Source organism: Petaurus breviceps, unplaced genomic scaffold (assembly GCF_028583685.1).
Source record: "Petaurus breviceps papuanus isolate PSGF00001 unplaced genomic scaffold, PetGlider_PUasm1.0 90822, whole genome shotgun sequence".
NCBI classification, from domain to species: domain Eukaryota; kingdom Metazoa; phylum Chordata; class Mammalia; order Diprotodontia; family Petauridae; genus Petaurus; species Petaurus breviceps.
The window spans coordinates 23,343,924-23,365,709 of NW_027187351.1; the positions used below are offsets into that span (position 1 = coordinate 23,343,924).

General features: G+C 33.2%; 1 protein-coding gene across 3 annotated transcripts in view; it reads left to right on the forward strand.

Moving 5' to 3' along the window:
* Positions 1–21,786, forward strand: part of ADGRB3 (adhesion G protein-coupled receptor B3) — a 923,661-nt gene that overhangs the window by 342,855 nt on the left and 559,020 nt on the right. For all 3 annotated transcript variants that reach the window (XM_069070720.1, XM_069070722.1, XM_069070721.1), the window contains one exon: positions 21,387–21,497. In XM_069070720.1, coding sequence (XP_068926821.1) covers positions 21,387–21,497 — 111 coding nt within the window. The remainder of the gene's footprint in view (positions 1–21,386; positions 21,498–21,786) is intronic.

The following is a 21,786-nucleotide window of genomic DNA, read 5'->3' on the forward strand; positions in this document are numbered from 1 at the left end:
ATATTGCAAATAATCATTATGCTATATACATTGTCTATGATTTGCTATGAAAGAGAGTCCAGTTGTAGTTGCCACAAATCAGAATGGTCTTCTTTAGAAGTCAATGACTCCAATGACTTTGCTCAGAGACAAAGAATTCAAGAATCAGGGGATTCTTGGGCTGCCCTCTAATCTAACAGCTCATTAGGCATACTATGATGGCAATTCTTTGAGGGGTATGACCTGGAAAACACTGAAATTCTGTGAAGACTACTGACTATATTCAACATTGTACAGAGACATGATCAGTAAAAAGGAAAACTATAAGAAATGGAAACCATAAGAGAAAGTGTGGTGCAGTGGTGTGTATACTATACTTGGAATCATGAAGACCTGATTTCAAGCCCTGTCTCAGATCTGGAGAAGTCATTAACTTCTCACTGCCTCAGTTTCCTCATTTGTAAAATGGGGATAATAACATCTATCTCCCAATTTTGTTGTGAAGATACAATGAATTAATGTATATAAAATGCTCTACAAACCTTAAAGAATTTTCAAATTCTAGGTTTCATCCTCCTCTCTTCTTCTTCTTCTCCTCTTTCTTCTTCTTCTTCTTCTTCTTCTTCTTCTTCTTCTTCTTCTTCTTCTTCTTCTTCTTCTTCTTCTTCTTCTTCTTCTTCTCTTTCTTCTCCTTCTCCTCCTCCTTCTCCTCCTCCTTCCCCTCTTCCTCCACCTCCTCCTGCTCCTTCTTCTCCTTATTTCTTTTTCACTTTTCTTCATGCTTCTTTCTTCTTAGTCACTTAATATGGAACTCTAGGCAAGTCTCTTAATCTTTTTTTTTACTTCAGTTTCCTTATCCATAAATTAATTCATTGGCCTCAAAGATCCCTTTCAGCTCTAAATCTATTATCCTAGGAGGTGCATAATAGAGTTGTGGTCCTACAGCCAGGAAGATCTGAGTTCAATTCCAGCCTCAGAGCCTTGTAATTGTATGATCCCCAGGGATTTCACTGAACCCCGTTTGTCTTAGTTTCTTCTCTGTAAAAAAATAAAGTCAAGAAGGAAATGTCTGTAGCAGCAAGCATCCCAAGTGTCCTCAGGGTTGCTGCCAAAACAGGTTCTTGGATCTGCTTTGTTAAAGGAAAGCAACTCAAAATGGGGTAACAAGCTTACTTTAATCAGTCAGATATATATTGTTCACCTAGTTCAGGGAGAAAAGCACCCCGAACTTCAGAATATACAGACAGAATTATCAAGACAGAGAAACAGATCAAATAGTTTCCAAAATGTCCAACCATTACATCCATACCAAATCAACATCTGGGTTTCAACATCTGGGTTTTTCAAAGCCGAGGGGGGGCTCTCAACAACAGCTTCCCAAAATCCAGATCAAATCACTTAACACTTCTCAAAGTGAGTCCCAAAACAAAGCCTCACATCAGGACTTATATAGCCTTCTCCTGGCTCAGGTAATGTAACAACCTTTTGGACCCACTGGCCAATCAAAAAGTAGCTACTGAAAAACAAGCCTCCTACCCCAGCCTCCAGGTGCACTTTAGCCTAGGGGCAAGGAAGATCTTTTAATTTACATTCCTATTACAATGTCAAGCCTCTCCTACTGTCCTTGCCAAGAAAACCAGAAGGGGTCATGAAAAGGCAGGTACAACTGAAATGACTGAATAATAACTAGTGACTCTTAAAGGTCATTGATTATTTGGTATTAAAACAGCATTTTAATCTATTAACAGCATTCATAGGCAAAGAAAAGTATACTGAACAATCTAGGTGAATATTAAATAAATGAAAGATGTGATTTTTCTCTAATCAAGGAATTTCCAATCATATCTATGATATTTCTCTCTTCCTTCCTTCTTTCCTTTCTTTTGACTAAGATGTTATATATTTTGACCCAGAGATCCCATTACTATACTAATTCCACAAGAAGAAAATCCTGATATACATAAAAATATTCGTAGTAGCATTTTTTATGATAAAGAATTGGAAACAAAACAAACAGAAACAAAACCCATGAAGTAGGAAATGGTAAAAAAAAAATAATGTAATAGTGTTGTTTTGAAGAAACTTACAAGTGTGATATCTATAAGAACTGATGCAGAGCGAAGCAAACAGAACAAAGAATATAATATATACTGACTACAACAATGTAAATGAAAAAGAAGAAACACTCATAAAATAAAAAAAAATTAATGTTACAAAATAATAAACTAAAAGCATGGCTCAAAAGAATGAGAAGATACTCCCATATCCCAGTCATTCAATCATTTGTAGAGGTGGGAGGCCCACCAGTGCAATATTTTGCACATATTTTTTAGACTTTGGTGGATTTGTCAGTTATGCTGAATTTTTCTTCTTTTTATTTTTCTCCTTTGTCTTAAAATAGTGTTTGTTATATGAGATGACTCTTTGGGAAGGGAAAAGGAAAGATACTTGGAGAAGATTTTTAAAAAATTGTGGTAGAGGGTTGGCTAGGTGGCACAGTGAATAGAGTATCAGCCCTGTAGTCAGGAGGACCTGAGTTCAAAACCAGCCACAGACACTTGACATACTTATTAACCATGTGACCTTGGGCAAGTCACTTTACCCCAATTGCCCTCCAAAAAAAATTGTGGTAGGAAATTATGATGGGAGAAATTATGGTGATACTTAAGGCAAATCAAATAAATGTGGTGATACAGTAAAAATAATATATGAATAATAATAAACAAAAACTTATTTTAGAAAAAAAAAAGAATGGAAGAATTCATCAGTTCTATAAGATAAAGGAACAGGACTTTGGAAAGGATTGATTTCATTTTACCACAACTCTGAAATATAGAAGACATCAGGATCTTCATTTTACAGTTGAGGAAACTGAGGTAAACAGGGTTTTAAGTAGCTCAGCCAGTGTCACAAAGCTAATAAGTGCCTGAGGCCAGATTTAGACTCAAGTCTTCTTGGTTACCCACACACTATCCACTGCACAATGTAGATGCCTCTAAAAAATAACAATGCTTTTTTATTTGATTATAATAACAAACTGTGAGACAGGTACTACTATTAATCTACCAATAATTGGCACTATTATTAGCAACCCCATCTTACAGTGAAGAAACTAAAATAGACAGAAGTTAAATGACTTGCCCATGGCCATACAGCTAAATGTCTGGGGCAAGATTTGAACACAACTCTTCCTAAATACAAGTATAGCACTGCGCTATCATCTGCCTGCATTTAATATTCTTTCTGACCATATGAACTTAATCAACTGCATCTTAAGATAGAAAGTGATTATCTTATCCTAATATCTATAAGATAATGGCACAATTGACATGGTCAAACAGCATAAAGCTTTATAATTAACATAAAACTTATGCAAATCTTATTTTTCCTGTAACAATGACTCTTGACCTTCTTTGTTTCCTGGAGCCCTTTAGCACTTTGGTGAAACCTATGGGCCCCTCTCTTGGGATAATGCTTTTAAATTCATAAAGTAATATGCATATCTTACAAAAGAAGTCAATTATATTGAAATAGTTATCAAAATATTAAAAGTTCCAAGTACATAAATCCACTGAATTCTATCCACACTGCTCTTGGGTGGTTGTGTGCCCCAAGCTAAGAATCTCTCAACTAGAGTTTCATTTTCTTATCAAAAGCTTTTTATACCCTAAAATCTTAATTGTACTGTTATGCCATCCATATAAAAATATTTTTTTTATGAAAATTTATTTTTAAAATAAGAGGACCTTGTCTATGACTTTTTAGTCCAGTGTTTTCTATGGCCAAATCTTTCCATATTGCCTTTTTTTGTCATCCCTTCTTTGTTCCCATTACAGATTTCCTTGAAGATAAGCAAAAATGAGTAACAAATCCTTTTTTTGAACTTGCCCTTTATTTTAGACTTTGTGCATGTGTGTGGTTTTAATAGTAATGACAATTTGAAGATTTTTCCTGCCCCTTAATAAGCCTAGGAGAATTTGAAGACCTTCCCTTCTTTGAAAGTAAACTCTGCCCCCTAAAAAGCTGAATGTAGTCACATGCAGCCTGTGGTGGGAGAAGTTTGCTGAAGGGTGGACCAGAACCCACAAAGTGCTGGGAGTTAGAGTCAGAGAAAAGATGGGAGAGATAAGACCCTCAATCAAGGAGTTAGGTTTGTGAGTAAAATATTGACCTTGTATTTGTTTGTGGGAAGGCTAAAGGATGTCATGACTCTCTGCTACATTGTGGTGCATTGATTTCTATCTTGCTATGGTGAATTTAGTTTCCTGGTGTTGGGATTTGGTTTTCTGGTGTCTGAATAAATGTTTTGCTTCTGTCCTCTATATGGAGAGTTTGTTATATTTTGCAATTGAGCACCATGCAGGAATATTTATAATCATGGTCAGCATATTTATCATGATCATGGGTGCTGTAAATATTACATTGGCACTACAGTGGTTCTTATTTTCCTAACAATATTTTTATTTTTAACAATATTTCCTAAGAGTAATTGAATGAAAAAAAATCTGGGATCGCATTGTTTTCATTAAGAAACCATTTAAAAAAAATGTTGACTGGCTTTCAAATGTATTCCTGACTGTTTAACATAGGAAAGATTTTCATGATGTTTGATTGATCCAAAAGAAACGGATTCCTACAAAAAAATTATTAGACAATTAAGATAAAGTTATCCATAAGGCTGTCTCAGCTTGTCAATTAAAATGAATGATTATTCCATTATCAAAGAGTTTCAGCATATAAATATCAAATAAGTTGTTGTTTTTTTTTTTTTTTACAATAAAGAGCTCCTAATTTTCACCCCTTTCTGAGCATGGGACAATTATATGATACTACTGATGCTCTATGAGCATATCTGAATTCCCTACATGAACTATGTACTAGATGATTCCCCAGCTAAAGAGAAGGGCTCTTATGGCACATGCATTTCTTCATCTGTTTATTATAATGTGTCTTGGAAGAGTACTTCAAATCCACATTGATTTTTCACTAAAAATTTGGGAGTTCATGTATGTACTACTAAGTGTTTATAGTTGTATTTAAGTATTAGTGAAAATTGAGAAGCTTGTTGCTGTTCTTTCTGCTCAAAGAAGACCAAAATGGCATCACTAGAATTGAGAAACACTGCAAAATAGAAGAGAGAAAGCCTCACAGTCAGAAAGACCTTGGTTCATGTTTCACAGGGAACCAGGGCCTTTCCTTCCCCCACCTCACCCTGACACACGATGTCAAAGTGGATCTAGCAGAGGAATAGGCTTCAGGTGGCCCTTCTCTTCCCCTTTTCCAACCTCCTCCATCTAGTTCCTATCAGATGCTGAATACTTGCTGTGAGCTGAATGTTGAACCTTCCATCTCCACCCTGGTTACCCAGGGCCCTTGCTCTACTTTCTGTTCCTTTAGTCCCTTCCCAACTGTCAGGGCTAGGGAGGAAGTTGTTTTTACTCGCTATATTAGTATGGAGTCACCAACTCTAATACTTAAGGTAAGATAGTAGAGCATTAGGCCTTATCATTTTCCTTGATGCTGTGTCCTTTGCACTGTTTGACCTTGGCATATGATGTGCTATTTCCTTCTAGGTAACCTGGACCTTGCTTTAAGTCCTTCTTATATGCCCACATGTGTACCACCTGATGCACCCCATCTTCTCTGCAGCTAAACTCAACTACTTGAAGAGCAGAGATGGTCTCTTTTTTCCTATGTATCCCCAGAGCTAACATAGTGCTTGACTTTCAGATCATTTTTTATTCATGCATTCATAATTCATATTGACTGTGTACCATGCACTATGTGACAATGAGCCTCTCAGGTCCCCAGGCAACCCTCTATGACTACAAGTTGATCCTCCTTGGTAAATAGAGTTTCCTCACTGGATTTTCCTTATGAAACCACAAATTTAAATCAAATTTATGTATGCATCATCTAGGACAAAATCATTCATTGAATAATTAGAAGAAAATTTAAACTAAAAAGTAAAAAGTACACCTCTACCAAAAAATTCTCTGTTTGGGAAATTCTAAACAACACATATCAAGCAAGTATATAAAACAGCAGAGAAGTGTATCATACTTTCCAGAATCCAATTTCAGCACATAGGCCAAGGAGTAAAAGAAATTCTAAGGTTATAGGCAGCCATAAACTGCCCTGCCCCCTCCCCCAAAAGACTCCTCCAAGTCCTAGAGTCTTCTTCTCTGTTCCCTAAAGCCCATGACCCTGAAAAAATACATTCTAAGTCAATGAGATAGCATTGCTTACCATGAGTCTGTGTGCTCCCACATCTGACTACCTCTCTGCTGGAAAAGAAAGAAACCTGGTGCCTGTTCTGCCATTTCATGCTGTCCATTAACTGCAGACTTGGCAAAAATCATACTCTCTGTGATCCCAAAGACATTTTTTCTTTCCAACTTGCAAACAAGCACATCTAATCTAATAACAGTCTCCATTTGTTCAGCAATCTTGGGATATCTCTCCAGGAAATGGAGAAGACACTAAGAGAGGAAGACAGGGAAGATAGGCACATTGCATTGCTATTAGGTACTATCCACTTTTCTTTTTCTATTATTTACTTAATGCTCTAAAACTCCTCCCTAAGAGATCACATTCATATAGGGTCTTGCAGTTTTGCAGCAATGCTATGAAGTAGATAATCTTACATGTGAAAAAAGTAAGGATTAGAGAAGTAATCAATTACTGAAGAGAACATAGATAATTAGCTTCAGCATCAGGATTTCAACATAAGTCTTCTGGTTACTTTTCCTACTATACTTTGCTTCCTGAAAGGATTGAATCTGAAGCTAAAATTTCTAACCACATTTCTCCCAGCAAAGTCTGCATGCGTTAAATTTCAGGGTGAATTTCAGTTTCTCAAGAGATAAGACTGTCAGAGAATAGAAAAATACTCTTTCATCTTTCAGATGTCCATTTCTCCAATGCAAACATATGTATATAGTTCTAAGCTGATACCACTGACCAAAAGATATGCATTTCTTTTTAATGAGTCTTATTTACAGACTTGTATAGACTTTCTTCTAGCTCTATTCTATTCTTTTTATTAATTGTATTATTTAGATGGAAAAATTCATGGGTTTTCTAGACTAAAGATTTCCTCCAGTATCAAAAATAACCTACACTAGAGGTGTGTCTTTGTTTCATGGGAGGGGATTAGAAAGCAGGTTTCATAAATAAAATTTTTAAGGGTATTTTCTCTAAGGAAAATGGCCTACAATGATTGCCTGTTTGGTGGTCAAGTAACTCAGACCAGCCTATATGGGTAAATATATATAGCTCTATCCATGACAAAATGTCTGAGTTTGCAGGAATTCAGTTCAATATTGGGGAGTTTTCAATAACACATTAGCAAAAAAAAAAAAAAAAGAACAATGAAAAAAATAGCATAATGAATTTTAACAGTGAAAAATATGCTTAGAAATGAAGGTAGGTTGGTCATGTGGGAAGAACAAAGGTCCATATACTCCATTGGTATCCACACAATGTTAATAAAACTAGAGAAACCTTTAATACATTGAGACTACCTATGGAGAATTTAGAGACTATAGGCGGCTAATAAGAGGGTATGGATGAGTTTACATCATTCATTAGAGGGAATAGACACATTTATAAGATCTATTGACGTATCAAAGTAACTTAATATCATACCATTTTGTTTTCTTATGGCACCATTCAGAGTATTCCCTGGAAATATCTGCATTGGTTCATGGTGAGCTTCAATAAAAAGAAAATGATTCTCTTCTTCCATATACACAATTGGACTCAAGGAAGACTATAATCAGTTTTTATTCATTCTTTTTAAATTTTAACATTTATTTTTAAATTTCCAATTCCAAATTATCTCTCTCCCTCCAGATACTCCCCTACTTATTGACAAAGCAGGCAATATATCAGGTACACACATGAAGTCATGTAAAAATATATTTCCACATTAGCCACATTGAAAAAAAAAAGCAAAAAAAAGGTGAAAATATTTGTTTCAGTCTGCACTGAGAGTTCATCAGTTCTCTCTCTGAAGGTGGATAGGTGAATTTTTCATCTTGAGTCTTTGAAACTGTCTTCAATCATTGTATTGATTAGAGTAGGTACGGCTTTCAGTTGATCGTTATCATATATTGCTGTTACAGTATACGATATTTTCCTAGTTCTGCTCACTTCACTTTGTATTAGTTCATGTAAGTCTTCCAGGTTTTTCTGAGTCATAGCCCTCATAATATCTTATTGCACAGTAGTATTCTAACACAATCATATAACACAACTTGTTCAGTCATTCCCCAATTGATGAGTATTCCCTAAACTTCCAAATCTTTGCTACCACAAAAAGGGCTGCTATAAATATTTTTGTACATATAGTTCCTTTTCCCCTTTCTTTGATTTCTTTGGGATACAGACCTTGTAGTAGTCTTACCAGGTAAGGGTATTTACAATTTTATAACTTTTTGAGTATAATACCAAGTTATTTTCCAGAATGGTTGGACCAGTTCATGATCCTCTCCACAGTGCATTAATGACCTTATTTTTCCACATTTTCCTTTTCTGTCATGTTAGCCAATATGATAGATGTGAGGTTGTATCTCAGAGTTACTGTAATTTGAATTTCTCCCATTGATAGTAATTTAGAACATTTTATGTGACCATTGACAGCTTTAATTTCTTCTGAAAACTGCCTGTTCATTTCTTTTGATCATATATTGTAGAATGACTCTTTTTTTTTTTTTTACAAATTTGACTTAGTTCTCCATATGTTTGAGAAATGAGTTATCAGAGGAATCAGCTATAAAAAAAAATTCCCCCGATTTCATGCTTTTCTTCTAATTGGAACTCTTTTGGTTTTCTTCATGCAAAACCTTTTTAATCTCATACAATCAAAATTATTCATTTTGCTTCTCCTAATCCTCCCTGTCTCTTCTTTGGTCATGTACCCTTCCCTTATCCATAGATCTGACAGGTAAAATTTTCCATTCTCCTCTATTTTACTCATAATATCACCCTTTATGTCTTAATCACTTATCCATTTTGACTTTATCTTGGTATATTTTGTGAAATGTTGGTCTGTGCCTAGTTTTGGCCAAACTGCTTTTGAGTTTTACCATCTGCTTTTGTCAAATGGTAAGTTCTTGCCCATAAAGTTTGGGTCTTTAACAAACAGTATATTACTGTGGTAATTTTACTATTTCACTATTTACTGTTGTGTATTTTGAACCTAGACTGTTCTACTGGTCTACCACTCTTGTTTCTCAGGCAATTCCAAGTTGTTATTTTTTTTTACAATGCTTACCACTTTGAAATAGAATTTTAACTCTGATGTTGCAAGGTTGCTTTCCTTCATATTTTTTTTATTTAATACCCAAGAGATTCTTGACCTTTTATTCTTCCAGTTGAATTTTGATAATATTTTTCTAGCTCTTAAAGATAGTTCTTTTGTAGTTGATTGTGAGAAAACTGATCACAAATTAATTTAGGTAGAACTGTCATTTTCATTATATTTTCTCAAACTTATTATGAGCAATTAATATTTCTCTAATTATTTAGAAATGTCTTTATTTGTATGAAAAGTATTTTGTAGGGGAAGCTAGATAGTGCAGTGAATAGAGCACCAGCCCTGGAGTCAGGAGGATGGGAGTTTAGGTCCAGCCTCAGACACAATACAAAAACTAGCCATGTGACCTTGGGCAAGTCACTTAACTCCAATTGCCCTCCAAAAAGCAAAAAAAAAGTATTTTGTACTTCTGTTCAGATAATCCAGTCATTTCTCTTGTCTGCAGCTATTTAAAATCTTTTTTTCTTTGTATCATTTCTTGCAATATTTTGTTGATAGCATATAGAAATGATGATGATTTATACAGGTTTATTTTACATCCTGAAATTTTACTAAGGTTGGTAATTGTTTCACCTAGTTTTTAGTTGATTCTCTAGGATTCTCTAAATATACTATGATATCATCTTCTTAGAGTGTTTCATCATTACCTGTTCTTATTCTTTCAATTCCTTATCTTATTGCTATGTCTAGCATTTAATTACAATATTAAATAATACTGGTGATAATGGACATCCTTGTTACCCCTGATCTTATTGGGAAGATTTCTAGATTATCCTCATTACTGATAATACTTGCTCGTAGTGTTAGCTGTCTTCATTGGTGATGAATTATCATTTTATATTTTTCATATTGGTAATTGTATCCTCCTTTCTTTTAATCAAATTAGCTAATCAATGGTTTATTTTATTGGTTTTTAATAAAACTATTTCCTACTTTAATTTATTAGTTCATTTTTTTCTTTCAATTTTATTAATCTCTACTTTGATTTTCAGGGTTTCTATTTTGGTGTTGAACTGGAGATTTTAAGTGTCTTCTTTAGTTATTTTTAGTTGTGTGCTTAATTCATTGACCTATTCTTTCTCTATTTAATTGATGTATATGTTTAGAGAAATATATTGTCCCCTCATTACTAGTTTGACTCTATCCAACAAATTTTGGTATGTTGTCTCATTGTTGTCATTCTCTTTAATGAAATTATTGATTGAGTCTACAACTTGTTCTTTAACTCGCTCATTCTTTGGAATTAGATTATTTTGTTTCTAGTTAATTTTAAACCAATGTTTCCGTAGCTCTTTATTTAATGTAATTTTATTACATTATGATCTAAAATTGGTGCCTTTAATATTTTTGATTTTCTGCATTTGTTTGTGAGGTTTCTATACATTAATATAGAGTCATTTTATGTGTGTATGGGTGAAGGTGCTATGCACAGCTGAGAAAAAGTTGTTCTTCTTTCTATTGCTATCCAGTTTTCTCCAGACATCTATCATATCTAACTTTACAAAATTCTATTCATCTCAAGTTCCTTCATGGAATATATGTCTTTCTTCTTTCTGATGTTTCCCTCTCATAGCTGAGCAAGAAGAAAAGGTCAACATTTCTGAGTTTTGCTTCTCTTAACCTGTACATAGTGGTGAAGTTCAGTAGCTGAAATAGTAGCTTTCAATCTGCTCATAAGAAATCATACAGCATTATAGCTGAAGCCTTTCATCAGCTTACTGCTCTTACTTGGAGTCTCTTCAAACCCCTCCAATAAATTCCTTTTCCAGTCTCCTACTATTTCTTCAATATTTAATGCTACATTTTTTTTCTTTTCCAGTCTCCATTTCTCTCTTTTATATCTCTTAATTACTTTAGCATCCTTTGTCTCAGTAATTCTTTTTCTTAAAAGTTAACCATCAACCATTCACCATTCATTCCTGTGAAACTGAGTCATTTTAAAAATCTTAACTTAGTCTCCAAATATTCATGATTCCTTATTTTAAAAGTTTTATCCTCTTTAGGCATAAAAGAAGAATATGGCAATGAACCGAGGTAACATAATTCTCTTGTACTTCTAAATGCCCCAAATGGACTTTCAATAATTTTGTGTCCTTGAAACTATTTCTTTCAGGTACCATAACTTTTTTTAGTTTTTAATAAATAAGTTCTTTCTCTACCCTATAAACCATGAAACTGTTCACATACAACCAAGGTATACTATATTACTCAGAAGATGATTCAGTTATATCACAGTTCATTTTTTAACCAAAATTCCTCAACTCCCACCTGAAATCTATATTTCTTCATGCATATATTTTAGCATTTCTTATTAAATCACAGTTCTCTCCCTCTTCCTTTCTCACATCCAAATGTTCACTTATAACAGGAGCCATATTTTACATTTTTTAATAATTTATATAGATTTTTTCCCTTCCCCAATAGCACTTTTTCTGTCCATTTCAGCACCAAGCTGTTGAAAATTACTTTAAAACACTATGGCAATACACTGGAATAAATGGTGTGTATCTTCTTTTAGAGGAAGAAAAGAGGGATGGTCAGACCTGGGCCTTGCAGAACTAAAGATAGGAAATATGTAGATGAATTATACAGATACAATAATTGAGGAAATAAATCATGAGTGTCTGAACTAGTAACTAGTAAATAAATAAATAAATCATGAGTGTCTGAACTAGTAACTTTTGCAGTAGATACATGGGAAATGATGTGAGAGGTGCTGTGGAGGTTGAATAAGCAAACCTTAGCAATTGAGTGCAACCATAGATTTTATTATTCCTTGACTGAAGATGAAATGCAAATCTATATTTCCAGCCCTAATTTCTCTCTTGAGCATAAGGCATATATTGCCAACTTGCGATGAGACATTTCAAATAGGATGTCTCAAAATATTGCATTCAAAATATATCCCAAACATACCAGATCCACTCCTCTCCTAAAATTTTTCTCAAAGGCACTGTCTTTCTCCCAGTCCCCCATGTTTGTTACCTCAGCATGTATAGGACAAATGCAATATTCACTGGGCCAACAGCCACTGTAAATATGCCAGCACAGTGATCAGTTGCAATATATAATGGACTCTCTAAATAGAAGACATAAGCAAAACATTTGTTCAGACACCAGAAAACCAAATCCAAAAACCAGCAAGCCAATTCCATCATAGTAGCAAAGAAGTTAATAAGCCATAATGGCACAGAGATCCCACAGCATCCTTTAGCCTTCCCACAAACCAACATTTACTCACAGACCTATCTGTCTCCCTGGGGTGTGTCCTCTCTCTCCCACCATATAGCTGCTCTGACTCCCAACTTCCTGTGGGCTCTGTTCCACTCATCAGCAAACTACCCCCACCACAGGCTCTTGTGATCACATTCAGCCTATTAGGGGCAAGGTATATCTTCAAAGCAGGGAAAGTCTTCAAATTCCCTTAGGCCTATTAAGGGGCAGGGAAGATCTTCAAATTCCCATTACCATTACAGCATGTTCCTCCATCCCTCACTCTGTCCCACATTTATCCATTCAGTTGCCAAATCTTGCCATTTTTACTTCCACAACATCTCTTATCTCACACCTTCTCTATTCATATAGATTTCACCTTGATTGGGACCTTTATTGCCTCTTGCCTAAAACAATGGAATGGCTTCCTGATTAGTCTCCCTGTCTCACCTCTCTTTATTCCCACCTATACCCCAGACACTTATCAAAATAATTTTCCTCAAGCATAGCTCTGACTATGCTATTCTACTTCTCAAACCAGTGGTTCTGATTCCATCTAGGATAAAATAAAAATTCTTTTGAATTTTTAAAGCTCTTTACAAACTTGACTCAATATATCTTCTCACCTTGATTGTACATTATTCCCTTTCCTGCACTCTCCATCTAGCCATATTTGCCTTATTTTTGTTCCTCACACATGTCATTCCATCTCAGCAACCTGTGATTTGGGACTGGCTATCCTCCATAGCTGGAGCATACTCCTATTTACCTCTTTCTCAAAGAATACCTCTCTTCCAGATGTAGTTCAATAATCCGTACACAAAAGCTTTTATTTATTTCCTTGTTAGTTTTTTCTCTCCCTGTCTTTTATTTATTTCAATTTATTTTTATAGGCTAATATATGTATTTGTTGTCTCTCCAATTAGAATATAAATTTCATTTTTAAAATTTGTTTTTCTAGAATTTGCAATAGTACCTGTCATATATACTAAACTTATACTTAGTAAATGATTGTAATTGGTTGATTGGTTGCATGGGAGTTTTTAGGGAAAATTGAGATTCAAGGATGATTTTGAAATCATTTGCCTAAAAACCAGGACATTGAGAAGTGAATTAGATTTAGAAGGCAAGATAAGATTTATTACAGATATGTTTAATTTGAAATTCTAATAAGACACAGACAAGCAGTTGACCATGCAGACTGAATTTTGGGAAATGTTAGAGCTAAATATAAGGATAAAATAACATACAAGTGAAAGTTTTTGTATCATTGCTAATGTAAATAATACTCTTATCAGGTAATATCACTGGCCTATTCAGATCTTTTCATTTCATTTCAGATCTCTTATCATTTGCTGCTGTTTTAACTCAAATGCTACATTGTTTCTTCTTTTAGCTTAGAATACATATTCTTCTCAGGTATTTTCACTCTATCCTGTAACTTATTCCAAAAATTTCACACAAATATAAAAAAATACATATGTGTGATAGAAGAAAGAAAGAAATTTGAATTAAAATGGCACCAAAATCAAAATAAAATCTTAAATTAATCAGAAAGAAATTACCTACTCATTTCCATTGGTGGAAGTACACAGTGGGCTGATCTTCCTTCAATTCCTGTAGGTGGTCTTTATTTGAAAATACTTTATGATTGTCTAAGGAAAATTTATTACAAATAATACTGCTAATAGAGAATAATGATTATCATGATATTCAGATTTAAAAAAATATGTTCTAGTCATTACAGTTACAAATAAAAGAGGTTTAGGAGGAGCAAATCTAAGAGGGAACACAGAAAGATAATGTTCAGTGAAAGTTCCATTTATTTAATCTCTTCCTTCATCAAATATTTATTGAGCATTTATAATGTATTATATACAAAGTGTTATCATTGTATGGGATACCTTGAGTTCTGAGGCATAATTCCTACCCTCAAGAAATTTAAAGTTTGGTGAAAGAATAGAGGAACACAGACATAAATGAAGGAAGCATGTGATAAATGGGATCAAAATAGTGCAAAGTACCATAGGTTTTCAGAGGAGAGAAACCAACTTTTGGAAAGGTTTCATAGAAATGATGCAATTTGAACTAGGCCATAAAGAAGGGTTCTTTGACAGGTAGACACAAGTCAAGAGGACAAAAACAGAAAGGACACACAAAGCTTCAGAGCTAGGAAAGTTCAAGGCCTATTTGAAGAACTGCAAATAGTTTATTCTGACAACAAAGAATTGCATATGCAGAAGCTTTATTTTAGAAATATCTGTAAATGGTTGGAATAAGACTGAAAAGGGGCTTGAATAAAAGAATAAGGAACACTAGAGAATTTTATATAATATGCAATGGGATCTTTTGAAAATGTTTCATAAAGGAACTGTGGCATATCATAGCTGTGTTTTAGGAGGAGCAAATTGGCAGCTTCACAGAAGATAAACTAAAGAAATGTTTCACATACTTCATAATTACATTTAAATAATATGCTTACAATGCCAAATGGATATTTGGTGTTACAGTGGCTTTCTCAAAAGTCTATTATTAAACAATAACTAATTTAAGCCATTAATTCAAATTCTGTCCTTTCAGACAAAGTTTCCCAACTCCAGGTCAACTGACAACAATGAATCAATAATGGTTATATTTTTATATTTAACAGTGTCTGTACTCCTTAGGAATTATAGACACAGTGACAGATTATGAAAAGAATAGTTGTGATCAGTAAAATAAGTTAACATTATTAAATGTATTTACCTTTTATACATTAACATGTAGAGATTACTATATTTTGTAATATCTAGGAATCAGTATTAGATGAGAACATTAATGTTGCATTTTATTCAAAATGTTATTGTCTGATGACATAAGGTCATTAGATATTCTTTAAAATTACCAAATATATCTTCAGGAAAAAATACTCTTAACAATTTAGGTTTTTATGTATTATTATAGTTTTTTTTTTACTCACAATCATATCTATGTCTTTGACATATAATTGGAAATCTCACTATATTTTTTTTCTTTACACTGTCAGATTGATCTCTAAAAAGATGCTACAAAGTTTACAATCCCACAAGTAATCAGAGGGCATTTATTTCTTTTTTTTTCTTGGAGAAGCAATGGGGGTTAAGTGACTTTCCCAGGGTCACACAGCTGTTAAATGTCAAATGTCTGAGGCTGGATTTGAACTGAAGTCCCCCTGACTTCAGGGCCAGTGCTCTATCCATTGTGCCACCTCAAGGTATCTATTTCTTTTTTCTTTGTTTTGTTTTGTTTTTATTTTTTGGGGGGCGGGAGATAAGGCAATTGGTGTTAAGAGACTTGCCCAAGGTCACATTGCTAATAACTGTTAAGTGTATGAGGCCAAATTTGAACTCGGGTCCTCCTGATTCCAAGGCTGGTGCCCTATTCACTCTGCCCCCTAGCTGCCCCTCACTATTACTTTATAATCAATTTACTTAGTTTTCAGTTTCATGAATTTTTGCCATGTCTGTAGGATATGAGACAGTATCTCATTAAGAAAAAATCTCTTTAATGATGAAGTGAGACCAAATATTTTATTAGTAACAATTTAGGTTTCCAAATTTGTTCAAATCCTTTGATCATTTATCCATTTTGTAATCAGAAATATCCCTGTGCCTGTATTTATATTACCCATGGATTAGAAGTACATTGTAAAGTTACAAACTAATTGTTTGAATGACATTTTGGAAAGCTTGTGCTTCTATCAACAAAATAGTCACCTTTTAATTTGGTTATGAATCAAATTATCTTTGCAAACTTCCATTCTAACCAGAGATGAGACCACTACATCATAAAGCTTTTTAGTACATTAGCATTATTAGTACAGCCAAAATTCAGCATAAATCTGCTATTCAAGAAAAACAAAAGCAAGAAAATATTGACTTGATATTCCCTCAGAAAGGTACAATTGTTACCTTTCAAAGTTTTATTGTAAATTAACAGTAGAGTTGATAAATGATGTCACTGTCATTCTCAATGGGGAAAAACCAAAAGGAGAAACAGTTTGGAGAGGCACATTTGCAATCTACTGTGTTTGTAGTGAAATCTTGTCATTGGAAAAAAATGCCCTTTTAAATTAATTTTCCCTTCCATGAATGTTTCTTACACTGTAGTAAACAATGATGGAAGCAAAACAATTTATTTTTCACAGTTCACTTAAAACACTGTATGTTGTTCTTATGTCTGGAATATTAGAAAAACATAATAAAAAAGTCTTTTTTTCTTTACAAAACAGAGTGTAGAAAAGTTTTTTTTTTAAATACTCTCTTAGGTAATACTATTTTATCTTATTTATAAGTTAGGTAGTTAAATCCATTCATGCTTGAAGGATTTCCTATAAATGTTGAGTTTTTAAATTTTTATTCTAGGAAAGGAAGTGAGAAATCTCACCAAGATGTTCCTTTATGGAATATTAATATTATATTTTTGTAATAATAATTCAAATAAAAAGAAAATAAGCTGAAAAAAGTATTTATGATGAGTATAACCAATATATATTTGTAAATTACATTGCAAACATTTAAAGTGCTATGTAAATCCTATATATTATTCATACTGTTACATAATTTTGACATCTAAAATATATAAGGAACCATCAAAAAGTAATAGTGGTAGCCCTAAGCTATAATGCATAAATGAGCAAAGGATTTGATTGGACAGTTTTCAAAAAACAAGGAAAAACACAATTTTCTATTATTGCTTATGAAAAATAGTCATTGAAGAGATGTAACTTAAAAAAAAACTTTTCTTGAGGTACCACCTCACATGCTTCATAAATAGCCATGTCATGAAAGACAATATTGATGAGGCTGTAGATATATTTATAGATAGATATAGATATAGATATACTCAGTAATTGCTAATGAAATTGTGAATTGTAGAATATTTGGTGGGAGGGAGGCTATCTAGTATTTAGAAAAATCAGATAAATGATCACTCTTTGGTCCATTAATTCCTTTGTTGCAACTATACTTTTAAAACATTACCAAAAAAAAAATAATTCTAACAATGAACAATTGGTTCAAAGATTTTCAAATCGATATAAAAAACAAAGCAATATATATATATGTATATATATATATACACACAAAAAAAAAATGTCCAGCAATAGCGAAATGGTTAAACAAGTTGAGGTAATAATTAATAAAATAATGCAATGCATTTAAAATAGTTAGTAATGAGAATTACAAAGAGATAATGTGGTGTTCAAGAAAACACATCCCAAAATCTCGAAGTGTTCTAAAGAAATTTATTAGGTTTTTAGGGGAATCACACACACAGAGAGAGATAGAGAGAAAGAGAGAGAGAGAGAGAGAGAGAGAGAGAGAGAGAGAGAGAGAGAGAACACCAGAAATTTGGCAAAATTGTCCATACCCACTCATACATAAATCATTTTACAAAGGTACACATGAATCACATAGCACAATTCACATACAAATTATCTGCCAAAGGTATCACACACAAGATATATACAAATAACACAAAAAGAAATCAAAACACAAGCTTGGGTGAACCTTAACAAGTCCTGGGTATCGTAACCCCAAATAATAATGCTTTGGATTGATCTAGGACCTGAGGGAAACCTAAAATTCCTCATAGTCATTTTCCATATTCCTAGAGAGTTTTGAGCTCGGGTGACATTCTGGATGCAGAAGGAGAATGCAGAAAATAGGATTTAAATAGTTTAATTATTAATAAGTTTTTGAACAATATAATAAATTATTTTCCACAAATGCAAAGTAAAAAACAAAAATAGAATGAAGTATACACTTATGAAAAAAACTTCTTACAGAGATTTAGAGGCAAAGGCTAAAAATTGTAATATAACTGATTAAGTATAAACAGCAACAAAGAAAGAAATCCTTATGTACATATTAAATATCTAAAAAAATGACTTTGAAAGCCATAGTGGATTCTCAAAATTAATGAATATTTATCTTTTATAAATCAGTGAAAAGCAGTAGTGACTGAAATCAGAATCTTTACATCTGAATTATATAACATACATTTCTGGAAAGGTTCCTAATATTGTGTTTTAGGCAAGAATGCATAATAGTATATTTGAAATTCTGGAGTTTGTTTTTAAAATTAAAAAATTTATCAGAGATTAAATTTCCAAATTATTATAATCTAATCAATGGATGGTCTAATCATTTATTTTGTCAAAATTGCCCCATAGTTTATGATTGTCTTTTCCCCTTGATCTTGTTATCTATAGGAATATTCAATAGAAAGCAATTTTATAGTGATATCCTATGAAATCTAAAGTTATTTATCTTCATCATCAGTACTGATGTTGTTATATAATGACTTTTACATATATCCTAATTTTTTCTCAAAAGTAACTTTATTGTTATTGAATAGTAAAAATAGTCTTTCATCAAATCAGAATAATGGAAATTAGATCAGAAATAATCCTAGAGTAATTATCTTTCCCATTTCTTTCTTTCTGTAAGAATAGTCATCCTCCATACACAACTATTTTCACATAAAATTCCTAAGTTATTTTTCATAAAGGCATACTCAGACTTTGTTTTTCTTAATGTACAAACAATACATATATGTGTGTTATATGTAATATATACATATTTGAATACAATTTAGAAGAGTAGTATAAAAGTGACTTTCCATATTAGAAACTTACTATTAATCAAAAATAATTCTAATTTTTTTTTCTATTTGGTGTCTACATTCTTTTGTACCAATTTTCTTTGAAATTTTACAAAAAAAATAATGAAATTTAAATACGGTGTGACACTAATACCACAGGTTGTATTTTGGAGGTTTTTTGTTTGTTTTTAAAAACACTTCTCCTTTGAAATATACAATGCAAGGTATAGATTAAAAAGTCTCTTCTAATGTAGCAGAACACCTTGTTGAATCTAATTTTTTCTACATTTGCTAATCTTATCAAGTTTGTGTTTTGCATGAAATATTTTTCATACAAAAAATACTAAACAAAAAATTTACTTCTATTAAATCATATTGCCTAATGGAATCCTCAGAACTTTAAATTTTCCTCACACAGTTTTGTTCTACATATAAATTATTTATTGGCAATACCAGGAAATGGCATTTCCTTGTTCTTATTCTTGTCATAAAGTATTGGATTAGACCATATACAGAAATAAAAGTTGTAATGAGTTTCACAATTGAAACCTTCCACTGAAGTTGAATGAATGCACCAAGCCCATAATTGCTTTAACTGTATCAAAATTATCACACGACCATGAAAATACCATTTCTGCCCCAGGTGTGAATGAGAGAAGGGAGGAGAAGGGATTTCATCATCTCATTAGATTTTCTTCTAAATGGAACTAAAATTTTCCTATGAATATGAATATGCCAGATATGACTAGATATGGCTGAGGATATTACTTCCTTATAAAAACCTGATCACAATGGGTAGAATTTGTGGTAGCAAAAAGTTATAGTTTAGAATGAAGGGTAAGTATGAAAATACCCTATGAAAAATGGTTTAGGGAGTGGATTATCTTATATTTTCTTCTGAAGTTCATTCAGAATTGATGGTAAGAGTAAACCTGAAGCTCATGAAACCAGTCTCTTCTAAATTATTGACATTCTAAGTTCTACAGTTTTAAATTAAAAATCCTTTTGCCTTATATTATAATATGCTGAACCTGATTCCCTTTACCATAAATAGAAAAGTCTCTTCTTGATACATCCTTTTTTTTAAGCAATTGGGGTTAAGTAACTTGCTCAAGGTTACACAACCAGTTATTTCTGGGTGTGGTGCTAAGTATCTGAGCCCGGATTCGATCCCCAGGTCATCCCAACTCTGGGGCCAGTGCTCTTACTCACTGATCTACCTGGCTGCCCCTTTGGTACATCTTTAGAGAAGTGAAATAAGCCCTACTTCTTTTCTTCTGGCCTATCTTTTATGAGATTTTGTCATATTATTGAAATTTCCTGAAGTGTTAGAAATACTAAAATAAGTTTCTAACAGCCACCTGGGCATACAGTATAGCCTCCTTTGAAAGTTCTGTCTACATGAGGTTATTCTCCAAAGGGAGGTTGAACAGAAGGACCAATCCGATGAGTAGGAAAAGTTTCTCGTGGAAATACACACACATTTTCCCCATTTTCTAGCCTGCAATCGGTGTAGCCACATAATAAATTGAAAGAAGACTTCAGGAATTCTATACCCCAGATGAGTTATATACTGAGAAGAGAGGTGAATTTCTTATATTTGGCATGGGAAGGGATGGGAATTGGGTTGGGATGAGGATGGGTTGGAGTTTGTATTGCTTAGGAAAGATTGATAAGTTACCCTGACCTCCATTTCCCCTAAGTTTCTGAATGCACCAAGTACCTCCATACCTATGGGAAAAGAGTCACTATAAATAATACAGTGTTCCATCAATTCACTCTTCCCCTCAGTAAATAAAGCAGTGTGTGACACTGGTCCCATACTCAAAGAAAGATGCTGACAAATCCATCACGTTGATTAATGTTCAGAGAATGGAGCACCCTGTAAGATAATCAAATTTCTATTACTGCACAGCAATATTTAATGTTATGGTTGTATGTATATGATGCATTTGCTTTAAAACAATATCCCCAATAGTACAGTGTCTCTATTAATTTAGTTGGCTTACACTCTGATATGTGTCATTACAATGGATGTTTCTGTTGTTTTTTGAAATATGTCCATGTTTGAAGTTCTGCTGACACTGTGATTAGATCTATTTGAAGGAAATAAGTCTAGCAAATGAAGTAAATGAATACCTAATCAGGAGTCTCTAGTTATGTGTAGGAACATATTGCATGAGTCAGTAATGTAACTTTTGAGAAATGTCTACACACAAGCTTTCATATACCTTTATTCTGTCTTTAGAATTTGGAATGATGGGAGATCATACAATTAAAAGTCAGCGACCTCGATCTGTTCATGAGAAAAGGGTCCCTCAGGAACAAGCTGATGCTGCTAAATTTATGGCACAAACTGGTAATACGTTAGTTACATTTTTTTCTATTTACTGTTGTTAATTTAATTTAAAAAACACTGCATGTTTTCATAATCTTTTGCTGCACATTTGTCAGTTTTGAAGCTGATACTTTTTTTGAACCATTTTTTTTTTGTCACCAGTTAAAGTCCATAAATAAAGTAGCTGGAAATTGAATGGAAGACGTAAAAATATGCACTATGAACTACTTAATTCTCAAAATAGATATCATTGTTCATAAAGCATAGCATGCAAATGGAATATTAGAACTGGAACATTGCAATTTAAATA